Below are 14,925 nucleotides of genomic sequence, written 5' to 3' on the forward strand. Positions count from 1 at the left end.
AATTGGTAATTTGGCATGTCACTTAGTCTAATGTAGTTACCAGGAAGTGGAAATGTACATAGCAAACACAAATGAGCTGTGAGATACACACAGTGAAAGGTCCAATGGGTTATTGTTGCAGGATTCCTGTTCATTAGTTGTATAGGTGTTGCGAACAAAATGTATTATTTCTATGTGAGTTTTGTTCTGGGGTTCCAAGCATCTTTCCAACTGCCTAAATTGGAAATTGTATTGAAGTACACTTTTTAAAGACAAGAGCTTTTTAATCACCATGTTACTGAATGACAAATGAGCCAGCACTTGCTTGGCTATAAATGCTGCCGATGAAGATAAAGAACACACTGTAGAACAGTTGCATTAATGCGGGTTACATTAATCAACTGTCACCTAAATCTGCAACTAGCACATAAAATGGCATCTTTTCAACAGTTTCACTAAATTATAATAAAAGTCTGCCAACATTACAAATGCATACAGGTTCCAACATTTTACATCATTATATACAGTGATTCTTAAAAGGTACTTTATATTTGAATTGTAAAAGTTTCATTTCATTTTTACTAGAATAGAAAAGACGCAACCCTATAACCCAGACAAACTATATTGGTGGTAAGAAATACTGTGTGCATCTTTTACTTTTCACTGCCTTTTCTTCAACATGATGAGGATTTCTAACTCTAGCACTCATCATTTTTCTCATCATTCACACCGCTATTGTTTTTCTGCAATACCTTCAACTTTATTAACCCTCGCTGGCTAGTGATAGCTATCCAGCCCAGCTGAAAAGGTATCGTTTTCTATCTTGGGAACCCAAATCACTCCCATTCAAAGTTTCACTTGAACTCACCTGTCCAGTGCAGGGATAAAATGAAGTGGTGAGAGGGGCTTCAGTGGTCATAAAAGAAATCATAAATCATGAAAGTCCATGTCTTGGGGACAATGGGATCCGCACTCATTCAAGGCTCCGATTTCCATTTCAATTTTCTGCTCAGTGGAGTTGATGTATGTGGCAAATGGCATGGCAGACCCACTCTGCAGCCCTCTCGCTCTCCACACTATTTATTAACGTGGAATCCCGGTGACCTTGGCTCTGTGTCCGGCGTTAATGCCACACCTGCTGGCAGTCTCTACAAAGCAAGAATCACAAAACCAAATGGCCCAGAAAGTCAGGCATTGTACATTATTCTCAGATAATTGCCTTTTGCACTCTGTACATTTTAAAGAACTTAAATTTACTTTTTTTTTTTTGTTCTTTAAATACATGCATCCCATTTCTGACACTATTTGTTAGGGTTGTCTCTGAGCTGGCTGCTACTCCAAGAGTCTCATCTCACTCATTCTTGTTTAGTTTCTCTAATGTGAATCCGGGTATATCAGTTACACAGACACCAGGATGTCCAAGATATCCAAGGTTTATTAATAGAGAGAATGCATACATGGACCTCTGTGATGGCCCTGAGACTATTTCGTTGCATTACTACATGATGAACAGTAACTTTGTAGAAGGTCATACTGTTCTTGGTACAAATGTAAGCATTTACAAATATATGACAGTTGTAGAATGATAATATGCTAAGGAAATATAATAATAATAAGAAGTCACACAAACTAGTTAAATTGATCCTGGTAGAATAACTAAATACGTGATTTGAAATAAAAAAATTTAATTATTATTATTCAATTTATTTGTACAGTATATATATATATATATATATATATATATATATATATATATATATATATATATATATATATATATATATATATATATATATATCGGGGCTCTCAAATTAAAACACGTTAAAGCTAATTAATTTTATTGCCACTAATTTATTTTAACATGCAATTAATGCAGCCAACATTTCTGTTTGACCATTTCTATAAAAAATATGAATCAATAAATAAATATATGCGAGGCAAAATTGAAACCTTCAACACAACACACATTTATTAACAACATCCTTTCTTTACTCAGATATAATTTTATATATAATACATAATAATTTTCTCCCCGTGGGCTCACCACCTGCAGGAGGGACCGTAAGGGACAGTGCTGTGAGGATTGGGCAGCAGTCGAAGGCGGGGGCCTGCTTAGATTGCTGCCCCCGTGACCCAAATTACGGATAAGCGGGAGAAAATGAATGAATGAATGAATGAATATAATATTTTTTAATTACTAAACATTTGTTTAACTGATGCGCCAACTCTCAAAACAAGCAGCAAAATCTGCCATGGTGCACACATCTGGCAGCTAAATCCGTTTGTGTGGAAACATAGCAAAAGTACACGCTTAGTGTACAGATGATTTAAGCCATTTAAAACATCATAATTATTTAAAAACGTTTACAAGAATATTTAGATGTTATGCTCTATGTTGAGTATTGTTTCACTAATAATAAACATAAATTTGCATAAATCATCAATATTTATTCATGCCCATGTTGATTACTGTATAAAAAGATCAAAAAGTATTAATTTACGGTACATTTAAAGCAGATAAAAATGTGCAATTGAGTTAACTCATAACTATCATATATAAATCATACATTATTAACGTAAACATATTGTATTTAAATACATAAACATATTTTCCTTTATCCACTGTTCAGTTCTCAGGGCAGAATTTAGGCCTGTGAAAGAAGCCATTTGTGGGTTGTGCATGAACATAATCGACCTATAGGTGTTTATAAAATTGCCTTATTTTTATTCTCTTTTAAAGATAGGAAGGATAACGCTATATAAAGTTGTTGTCATAGTAATGTAATAATAATATATTGCACTTGTTGTGTTAGGCAGCATGATACTATTGTTCAGTCTTATAATTATCCAGATCAGCTCATATCTCCATATTTCAAGCACAATCTTCTTCTTCTACCTCTTCTTCTGCTTTCAGCTGCTCCCTGTAGGGGTCACCACAGCGGATCATCCATCTCCATACTACTCTGTCCTTTACATCTGCCTCTTTCAAACCAACTACCTGCATGTCTTCCCTCACCACATTCAACCTCCTTTTTGGCCTTCCTCTTTTCCTCCTTCCTGGTGGCTCCATCCTCAGCATTCTCCTACTGATATAACCCATGTCCTTGCTGTCTGCTACCTCCAGCTCCACCTCCTGTCTTTTACTCCTCCTGTCCTATAAACTTTCCCTTTCTGTCAACCTGTCCATCACCACTGCAAACAGGAAAGGGCTCAGGGTCGATCCTTGATTCAATCCAACCTCCACTTTGAACCAGTCTATATTTCAAGCACAATATTGCAGCATAATTATAATTATAGCTATTATGCCTCTAATGCAAAATTAATGACTCCCTGGGTAATATGAAAAAATTATTGCAAACACAGTAGTCAACCTTTATATATATATATATATATATATATATATATATATATATATATATATATATATATATATATATATATATATATTTATATTTATATTTATATATTTATATCCATTCTTTCAGGGAAAATGGCAAGGGTTCATATCTTTTTTTTTACCTCATTCTTAGAGATGTCAGGTGTAAAACCAAACAAATGGCAGCTCTATTCTAGCATCAGACAGCATTCAATGTGTACCTATCTAAATGTGGGTTCACTTGCTTCAGTAAGGCACTAATTTCAGGACTTTTTAATGTTGTGTATATGTTAATTGGTGCTGCTTTGCATGGCAGTCTTCTGCCACAAGCCCCTAGCAGACAGATAAGGCATTGTGGCAAGACGGAGGATGGAGAGGTGAGAACTGTGTCGAAAAATATTATTTCACAGAAATGAATAACGTTTATCTTAGCGCTCAAGCGTTTCTGTGTGTCAAACAGTTTTTGACAGGGAATTCTTTAAAGATGACAGAATAATTAAAAACTACCCTGTTGCTATTCACAAGAGATTGGTGGTGGTGGTGGTGGTGTTGGTGGTGGTGGGGTGTGTCGTGGAGGAGGAGAGTGATTTGCATTCTGACCTTCCTGTTTCAATGGCCAGTCTGCCATTCTACTTCCATGACACAGAGTGCAACATGAGGAAGTTGCACTGGTGCACTGGGGATGGTGTGCTGAAAAGAGAAAAGGCTGCGGAGAGGAAAAAGATTAATAACACATTACCAATTCAGCTCTTCTTTGCAAACAGTTTGCGCTAAGCGGGCAGATATTTGAATATCTAAATTGTCTGAGCCAGGGCTCGGAATAGCCACTAATGGGCCTGTGTCCTTGTCAAAGATCTCTCCGAGCTAAAAGAGAAACTGTGGCTCTTAAATGAGTGGCTGGCACAACGTTGCCCTAGGTTATTTTCCCATTTTATCTACAGGGGGGAAATGACACTTTGGTTGCACTTAGATACATTAGCTTGGCATTTTGACATTCAGGCTACCTTTATAAACAGGGGTTGCTTTAAATCGTTGGTAATGGAAAGGTTTCACAGTTGACTTGGAGCTGAAAACCATTGCAGGCACATCATTTGTTGGTCAAGAAAGATTTATTTCTTCAATGAACTTGTCAATTCATGAACGCAATTAAAAAAGTGTATGTATATTCACTGTGATTCGATTATTGATTAAAAAGCAATCCTGTCAGCATTGTGAGACGGTTCAAATTTTAAACTCTATCAGATATTCTGTAGCTGTCCTTCAAATCTAGTACATTTGCAGAAGGTAGAGAAGAGAAAGAAAGATATATTTTGTGTGATAGTAAATGTGAAATGCAAACATATTGCGGGGACAAAAATTGCTTTTCCAACCCAGAACAATTGATGAGTCTTTAATACGCCCAGCAAACAATGTGTTTTTGCCCTTCAAGAAAAAAAATTTCATGTTACCAGGATACTAAAATGTCCTTGGCTTTGAGTTAGTGATTGAGTGTGATGTGTGTGTTTGTGTGTGTGTGTGTGTGCGTGTGTGCACGTGTGTGTGTACACCTGTAACATATTGGTCTTTGGGTGAATATGAATATATAGCTTATGCCTTGGTTCTGGTTTTGATGTGAAGATGTTTGCTGGAGGCCATTTTCCTCTAAAGAAGTGTTTCAGTTGTTAAAAGGAGCAGGGGCAGTCATTACTCAAAAAATAGGGACGTGCCTTACTCCATCACACATTCCTCTGAAAGCACGAACGGACATCTTTTATTCACAGATTTCCTTTGACAATATAATTTTCTGCTTTGCCATCTAGTTCAAATTGAATTTGAAATGAACATTGCTGAGCACATTCTGCTAGGGCCATTTCCTGATCAACATGATTTGTGGTTTGCTCCACGGTCCAAATATCCATTCCTACCATGCTACCTCTTTCCTGTGGAAATTCAATAAAGCCAATAACCATGTGTGCTTTCTTTATGTTTTCTATGCAAGTCTGTTTTTTTGGAAAAATTGTGTGGTAAACCGACACGCTAAACTAATATACTGATATTTTCTAAAAAAAAAAAAAAAAAAAAATTTTTTTTCATATAGCAGAAAAATGCAAAATGGACAGGTTGGATGGGACTGAAATTATTTTTATTAATGGTTTAAACAAATGGAGAACAGTAGACAAATCATGATGTTCCTGTGTTGCCTTAGAAAAATCCTGAAAAATGATAGCTACTTGCTGCAATTCACAGTCAAAATTGTTTTATGGTTAATGCTGTTTTAGTTTCAAACAAACACATCAACCACCAGCTTGGATACCTTCCATATAATTCTACCTCAAAAATCATACATTTTTGTATGATTTAACACTGCAAAAACAAAACCAGAAAATGCTTTTTCTTTCAGCTAGGTAACTCAAAATAATTGGCCTCAAAGACACACTGAACCCTGTAGACAGTTTGGAGATGCTTTCCCAAGGCTTTCCCAAGCAGTGTGCTGACCCACAGAATCTTTTTAGCTAGCATGCTAGTGTTTAACAAAATACTTCTATTGATTTTTTTCCTGTGTTCTGATCTCTCTGAGTGAGTTGGAATATAACCAGGCCATATTAGCAAGTAAAAAAACAAGCAAGTGCCCAAATGCAGGTTGCTTTTTATTTTGAATGTATGTATATTGTATGATTTTGATCTATAGTATCCTCTAGTACAGGGGTCGCCAATGTGGTGCCCGCAAAGACCACATGAGTAGCCCACAGGCCTTTTCTAAAAATAGCTGTTTCCTACTTTGTTAAATCATTGTTGATAATTATTATAAGAAATCATTAACATGATCAGTGTCTTCACATGAATATCATTAATTATTAATAATAACATATAATAAAAGGTAAATTGAGTTTAACAAATTGAATTTGTTAATTTTGATGAAACTGAAAACTGTGTGTATTAAACTGGTAGCCCTTCACATTAATCGGTACCCAAGAAGTAGGGTTTCAAAAAGGTTGGTGACCCCTGCTCTAGTATATGTTTCAAGCATAGCTATATCTGAGGGATAAATCATCGTCAGTTTCAGTAATTGTATTTTATATATATAGTAAAATAGTTTTAGTATAATAGCATACTTTGCTAGCTTTAGCTGAAGGTATACTCTTCGCCTAGGATGCAGTTTCTGACAGTTCTTCCCTTAGTTGATGCATTTTTATATCACAGTATTTAGAAATGAGAAGTAACAAAGTACAAATACTTCATTACTGTACTTAAGTAGATTTTTCTGGTATCAGTACTTTACTTTAATATATTTTTTTTATATAAAGTTTTTTAATTTCACTCATTAAAGGTTTTACACAAATATCTGTACTTTCTATTTCTTATTGCGTGGCTTTTTCAACCTACCAGTGGTGTATCATTTCCTGGCTACCACACGCCATAGATGTAGGCTAGCCTACAAAGCAAACAAAGAGCAACAGAAAGCAACAAGAAGTATAATTAACCTGGATGAGACAGAGGAAGTCAGTGATATAAACATGACTGAGGACAGAGACATTCCTGATCACCTGATTATTATCATCTTTTATCATCTCAGCCTGGATACATTCATTAGATAACAAAATGTGAAATTATTTTGTATTAATATATTAATATAATGTGAGGTACAGTTAATAGCGTGGCACTAAAACAGGTAGAAATAATGGCTACTTTATAATTAATTACATTGCAGAGCCCAAACTTCTTTACTTTGACTTGAGTGAAAAAGTGTAGTCAGAACTTTAACTTTTACCAGAGTCTTTTAAAACATAAGTATCTGTACTTTTACTTGAGTGAAGGATGTGTCTACTTTTGCCATCTCTGGCAGTATTTCAGGCACACACAGTGCTGTGCCATGGATTCTTAGCTTCCTTTACCACTTGCCTGGGCTTCGTTGTCAACTTTGTGGAATTTAAATTCCTTGGAAGTTGAATGCTGCTGAAACGTTCGATGATCAACACCTTGAGGATTTTTTTGTTGTGGTGTGTTTATGTGAGATTTGTTAAATGTGAAGTCAATAAATAAGATTCATTATCATAGTAATAGCATATTCAAATATTAAAATTACTTTTATTATTATTATTATTATTTCTGTAACACAGCATTAAAAGTCTAATGTGTACTAACTTCTCCATCCTTATTTGAAAGTTCTATCACAATCACACCCTTCTCCATCATGCAAACCCAACACTTACATTGGTTTGGACAGTTACCATAACACAGGAATAAACAGTTTCCAAACTTTGCTGGAAGTATTTGCTGAAACTTTGCTTTGAAATTTCTCCGTCCAACTGCTCTTAGTACCCACACCCTCAGTAATGTTTATGCTTGGTGCTTAATTGCATACTGCAATTCTGCTTCAAGTAGGTCTAAATTGGGTTTTCAGTATATTTGCAGAGTTGTTTTTATGTTGAAAGACATATCACCACTAATATCTTTTTTTCCCCCAAAGATGATTCAAACTCCTTTTAAACTGTTCTGTATTCATTACTTCATTGATTTTTAACCTCCTGAGATGAAATGCATACCACAACACAACAGTGGTGTCAGAAAACAGAAATCCACAGACATTCCATTTTATATTCTCAAAAGCTTTTCTTATGACAAAAATAAATAAATAAACACTGTCATGTCATGCATACCTCGAATGAAATCAGATTTGTCAACATGCAGACAGCTGTGTCTCGTATGGACTACACTAGATTTCATTCTGTCCCTCAACATAGCTATTATTATCTATTGCTCATTAGATGAATTGTTTTCCCCTTCGTACCTTTATACTTTGACAGTTTAAACAACGAGACAGACAGTTTTAACAGGCTTTTGATCTCTGAGCCTTTACTGTTCTCTTAAACCCATGTATTTGTTGAATTCCACCAATAGGACATTAAACAACAAATATTTATTTAAGCAAACTAACTTAATAAGTCATTGACAGCTTGTCAGTGATAGGTGAAATAGACAATTTCTTAGTCTGACAACCAACCACAATTATTCTGAGTGGGCTGAACTTTGTAATGTAGGTTGTAGTGTCCTCTACTGGTAGAAGAGATTATTACACACGTAGTATTACATGCTTGGTCTAGTTTATACTGATAACTAAAAAACACTACAAAAGTACATAAGTTAATGTTAATGAATATATATATATATATATGGCTGACCAGGTCGTGTGATGTAGGGAGAGGAGGCCTGGAGTGCACTCATCCCAAAGGTTAGTAGGTTTGAGGTCAAAGCTTTATAACAGGCCACTCAAGATGTATCTATCTTCATGGAGCTGGTTTTGTACACAGGGACATTGTCATGCTGGAACAGGTTTGGGTCTCCCAGTGCAAGTGAAGCATAAATGTAATGCTGGTGCAACTTTAAGGTAACAGTTTGGGGAAGAACCGCATATGTCTGAAAAATTCTGGTGCTTTGTCCATACAGATTATCAAGGCATGAATAAAATAAACTTTGTATGTGCTAGATGATTAATTAATTGACTACTTGATTGTTCTCTATGCAAACAGTATATTCATACACTGTTTATAACCGTTAAAATTTTATTTGTCAGGATAACAATGCTCCAGTAACTCATATCAATCAGATCAACACTAGTGCACAACTGATAGATGAAACTAATAGAAACTTTCATTTACAATTCATTGTATACTCAGTGTTTGCCTCATTCTCCGCATAATACATGAAACATCTGTAAGTATAAAAACAGTTTGATTCTCGGATATTTTCATCCATCTGGTACTCTCCCATGTTATCTCAGCTCTGATCTCATTACAGCTCTGTGTGATGCAGATTCTTGGCTTTTAACATGTTCTCTTCCACTAAAAACAAACACAAGGGAGAGAAGGAAAGAAAAGTCTTCAGAAAACACTACGTGTGATGATTAATCAGTCATTTCTTAAAAAGAAAAAAATGTTTTTACATTTCTGCATGCTGATTAAAAAGCAAACACTTGCTGTTTTTTTTCTTAGCTACAGCAGACATATTACATTTAAACATATAAGAATGCTTATGCAGATTTGTGGTTCATTTGTGTCCAATGACTATGTCTAATGACTTCAGTTAATGTATAATAATTCCTCTTATTTTTCTCACATTTTGCAAGCTTTATGCTAAAATGCTTATCTTTTCCCCCCCACAAAAATCTACACTCCATTCCCCAGAAAGCAATAATCAGATCTGTGATCGCTAATTATTTTTTATTATAATTTGAATTGAGCTCAGGTGCAATTCATTTATACGGATCATCTTTGAGATGCTTCTAAATTGTGATTTGAGTGCACCTGTGTCTAATTCAGTTGATTGGACATGATTTGGAAAGGCATGCACCTGTCAATATAAGGTCTAACAGCTGAAAATGCATAAAAGAGGAATAAATGAGACAAGATTGTATTGAGGCACAGATTTAGGCAAATATATAAACAAGTGCTGCTGTATTGAAGCTTCTTATAGGCACAGGGGCCTAAGAATCATAATTCTTAAATGGGTAATGTATGGAACAACTTTGATTCTGTCCAGAGTTTGCCACCTGTCCAAATTTGAACCATCAGGGGCGAAATGCTTGAATAATAGAGATGACCAAGAACCTGATGGTCACTTTGATTGAGCTTCTGGAATCATGTATTGAGATATTTATAGAAGTTCAACCATCACTGAAGCACGCCACTGATCTGGGCTTTATGGCAGAGTGGTCAGATGGAAAGAAAATCTATTTCAGGGTTTTACAATTCAGTTTTTTTTGTCTGAATACTTCTAATAAATTATATGTGCTACAGACTGGACATTTGGACAACATGGATTTCATTCTATTTAACCATAACATTCAAGTTACAGTATAAGATTTAAATGCAGAAAAGCATTCTGGTAAACATGTTCAAATATATGTATTTCCTGTACTCCTCATCTCATAGAGACATGGAAAGATGAGCATGTGAATGCTTAAATTGGAAGGTTGCTTTAAGTTTAATTAAATTAAATTAAATTGAGGTGGTAGAGAATGTCATGCTGATAGATAGAGCATAAGTACTAGCCAACAACATGTCTGTTCAATGAAACACTCACAGAAATCCAAATCCTCAGGTATATAGGCATACTTGCGGTTGGTGTACTTGCCAGTGATATCGCTGCGCACGGTCAGCGAGGGATCTGGGATAAAGAGAAATCAAATAATTAGGCAAGTTATTAGTTTTGTAGGCTATGTATTGAATAACAGTGAGAGGACCTGGTAAAGTCAGAAGAAGCTCACCGACAAAAAGAATTCTGGGAACGTAATAGCCATCAGGAGCCATATTAGCATCTGTTGTTTCATGCTGCAAGTAATATTTAGGCTGGGTTAGACAATCAGTGAACTGTCCTGTCAATGATGTACAGTATAAAGAGCTCATATCAATTTACACTCACTGAGCACTTTATCAGGAACACTTGTACACCTAGTCATTCATGCAATCATTTAATCAGCCAATTATGTATCAGCAGTACTATGACAGTCTGGGTTTTCACAGTAGTGCAACAGAAAAATTAGCAGCAGTTCTGAATTGTGTTCCCCTAAGTGCTCAGTTTGTGTATCATATACATCATGTAAAACATTACCACTAAATTGAGCATGATGAAATCTTCTTTGGCCATTTTTTGGATGGATTTGTGCTCCGCAAAAGCCTTTTTGAGTGCTTGGTGTATGAATGAAAGAAAAAAACCAACATATTAACACTTTTGGAAAACAATAATTTCAGGACTTTTTATGTCACCAACAGTCAGTTGTGCTCAGGTACCCAGCACTAGCAGCACTGTGATACTGGGATTTGAACTTACAACCTTCTGATCAGTTGTCCAACATCGCAATCACTAAGCCACCACTGGCTGAGCTATCTCACATAAACACTATGTTCTATACTGTGGTAATACTTTAAGGGTCAATAGTCTTCATATACAAATTAATGAAATGTACAGGAAAAATCTGTGGCTTTGAAAAAAATATCCTTTCTATCCTTACAAGAGCAGTCTCTTCCAGGATGATCCTGTGCCCAGCTACGTGACACAAGGGTTCATTAAATAGTTTTATGATATGAAGTCTTCAAATCTTAACTCCAAATAAACCCCTATGAGAAAATGATGCATTAGTTAGACAGCTCACTTTAGTTTTAGCATCTTGTGGAGGCTTATCATCTTTTTAAGAACTATTCCCTTTTAAATTGTCACCTATTTGTATATGTATTATATTATAGTGATTAAAACTGTATTTTTCATTGATAACTCTTAATTTCTTTAAATCTTAAAGCAGAAATTGTTAATATATGATCTAATATCATTTACTAGCATTTACATAATGCACAAATAACTTAAAGATACAAACCTTGACTATATGGGCAATCGTCTAAGTGATGAATGACCATCAGGGGCTTGTTACTGTAGAGACGTGATGAAAAGCACACACAGATGCACACACAAACACATGCTTATTAGCAGCACTAATTTAATCTGCAAATGTGTGAAAATTTCAAAGCATATTTAGCGATTTAAAAATGATTACCTCTTTTGCATTTTTGTCAGCCCCTCCTCATATGTCTGCACCCAGGTGATGTCATCGCCCCAGCCTTAAACAGCAACAAAGTTCACCTGAATGACCTCAACACATGCTACAAATAAACTATACAAGAGCTACTGTTTGTCCAAATGAGATCAGCCAGTTGGTGAGACATAATATTTAAATTCAAGTGCAAACGTTTGCGTCTACACTGTTTATCCTCAAAACATGGGTGTGGGTACAATATTGCCTTAAATAAAAATGTGTGACATTAAGAAAAAAATTTTTTTCTTTTCAGAGCATTATAGACACTGGACTAAGATAAACCCTGGAGCACCTATAATTGACGGAATAGAGATTATGTAGAAATGAGAGTTTTGTGACATACTTGAAGTGAACTTTGAAGACTTCGGCAAAATAATTTGTGGGACTATGAGATAATTCATAACCTCAGTATTTACATGCAGCCTCAGTATATTAATACATTGCCATTCCTTATCAAACAGTCACCTTTTTAAAGTTTTAGTTTAGATTTTTTACACTTGCCTTTATATTTGGACGTTTGCATGTAAATAAATGTTATATTTACAATACATACTTTTTTTGCAATATTTATGCAAAATTTAGCATGATCTTACCTCTTGAAAGAGTCTGGACTGATTTTGTTTTTTTCAGCAAGGCGACGTCATAGGACAACAGTAACAGGAGCACAAACAGGGAGCAGCGAGCCATGATTACTGTGAACAAATCAAAGAGACAGACTAACAATGTGCAACAAACACACCGGCACAATCACTATTGTGTACAATCTCTACAGTCTTTGGTTCTTATTGTTTTCACAAGCATTATTGCAGTTAGACTAGCTCTGTTAAGCTCTCCTCTTAAATAATGTGAGGTGTGGGTGAAGAAGCTGTTAGACATGTAAATCTGGTTTAAAGGCACAATCAGTGATTCAAGAAACCAATTCATGTATTCCTGTATTTTTGTTTTCATTTTTGTGTTGTTTTTTTAAAGGTTTGTGTTAAGGGCTGTGTCTAAAATGAAAGGTTAAAAGCAAAACGAATTATGTATTATCAATGCTCAGTCTGCTACACTGACTCAGGACTACCGTTTGCTTCTGATCACCATCACTGCACTTCAACATTGTTTATCTGTAATAAATGGACATTTGGTGCAACCCAGATGAGGATGGGTTCCCTCTTGAGTCTGGTTCCTCTCAAGGTTTCTTCCTTATGCCGTCTCGAGGAGTTTTTCCTTGCCACAGTCACCACCGGCTCGCTCATCAGGGACAAACTTACATCTCATTCATTATTATCACCACATTATTTGTGCAAAGCTGCTTTGAAACAATGTTCATTGTTAAAGGCGCTATGCAAAAGAATATTAATTGAATTATTCATGCACATATGGCACTTTGCCCTGATTGGAGTAAATATTGTCTAGGGTTTTTCTTTTTCTTTTATTTAGAAAAAGAAAATTATAACAACTTTGACAGATTCTCCAATAAACACACACAACATTTACACAACATTTACTAGCTATTTTACTTATTAAGCTGCCAAAAATTGACCTAATACTACTTTTTTTTTTTTTAAAGCATTGGATTATCATACCAACATTCTAGCTTGTATAAGTTTATTACTGTTCCATGCTCTTTATAGTTGTATGTAGAGTTATATTTGAAGTCATCATTGCTTTTTTTGTGCAAAAAGACAACAAGAATGTCAGATGATATATTTTACAGCAGAGATGCCCAAACTAGACTTTTGATTTGGTTTTCCAATGCCAAATATAAGAAGAAGAGATAAAAGGAAAAATGTTACTGACAGGTCTTTATTTTTTTTTTAAACATTTAATATAATTATTTTGTTTTATTTTTTATAATTTTAGTTAAAATGTACTGTATTGTTTAGTGAACTCTTTTGTACTATAAATGGGATTGTTTCTATGCTTTTATTGTACTATAAGTTGTAATATACAAACTTTTTACAAATATTATTAAATCATAAATCAGGAGACCCATTACACTTATTTTTTATTATAATATTTTTTTATAATATAACAGAAGAAATGCAAAATTTTTAACATTCAACCACCTCTATTTCATGGTAATTTCTTCTTAACAAAGCACTGAAAGCAAAGTCTACACATAACACCTTAACATCTTGATTCTTAAAGTTAAACTTACGGTAAGTGAAGCCCAGGAGTGTGATCAAGACCGGTTGTCCCTCACGCTAGTATTGTCAGGATTTACTGTCATGTAGGTGTTCTCATAGTTGAAACTCACCAAACCGGTCTGACACTAACTATTATTCTCCTTCCAACAAAAGTAAACACAAGACATGTTGTTTAACTGAATGTGAAAGTCTAAAGGGTTGTGCACCTCTTAACCATCTCTTCCACAACTATTTTACAACATAGTTAAACAACATTATTATTTATCTTTTCAACTTTATTTTTAACAGAAACATGTGACTGTTGCTGTGAGCTTCAAATGTCCAGTTCTCTATTTAAAAGCTGTTTTAGAGCCGTTTTCCGCTTGATTTATAAATAAAATAGTTACTGTAGGCAAATTTATATTTACAGCAGTCTAACTGTTATATCTTCACAATAATGTCAACATATTTTAATACAGTGGAAAGTATTTTGTAATATTGCTGTAATGTTCAAGGGTTAACAACAAAAAGAAAAATCTTAAAATTAACCAAATGTTTCATTAAAAAAAAATTTCTACTTAGAAAAACAAAATACATAAAATAAAATCAACAGACAGACAGACAGACAGACAGACAGACAGACAGACAGACAGACAGATAGATAGATAGATAGATAGATAGATAGATAGATAGATAGATAGATAGATAGATAGATAGATAGATAGATAGATCTTTATTGTAATTACATAATATAGGTACACAGCATTGAAATACAGTTTATTACTTAATCTACCAGAAGTGAAAATAGTAGCATTGTGCAAACTGCAAGTGCAGATAAATATGTAAATATATGTCTTGCTTCCATTAGGGGTCACCACAGCATCTCCATACCCCCC

At 34.7% G+C, this 14,925-nt stretch overlaps 1 protein-coding gene across 1 annotated transcript; it reads right to left on the minus strand.

The window, feature by feature from the left end:
- Positions 1-8,877: 8,877 nt before the first annotated feature.
- On the minus strand, positions 8,878-14,183 carry agr1 (anterior gradient 1). The gene is made up of 8 exons (XM_083537614.1): positions 14,062-14,183; positions 12,512-12,610; positions 11,880-11,943; positions 11,703-11,755; positions 10,943-11,019; positions 10,599-10,662; positions 10,415-10,498; positions 8,878-9,174 (listed from the first exon to the last, which is right to left on the minus strand). The coding sequence occupies exons 2-8, from the start codon at positions 12,603-12,605 to the stop codon at positions 9,125-9,127; spliced, it is 486 nt and encodes a 161-aa protein (XP_083393740.1). The 5' UTR covers positions 12,606-12,610; positions 14,062-14,183; the 3' UTR covers positions 8,878-9,124.
- Positions 14,184-14,925: the final 742 nt, after the last annotated feature.

This window comes from Silurus aristotelis, assembly GCF_946808225.1.
Source record: "Silurus aristotelis genome assembly, chromosome: 3".
NCBI lineage: Eukaryota > Metazoa > Chordata > Actinopteri > Siluriformes > Siluridae > Silurus > Silurus aristotelis.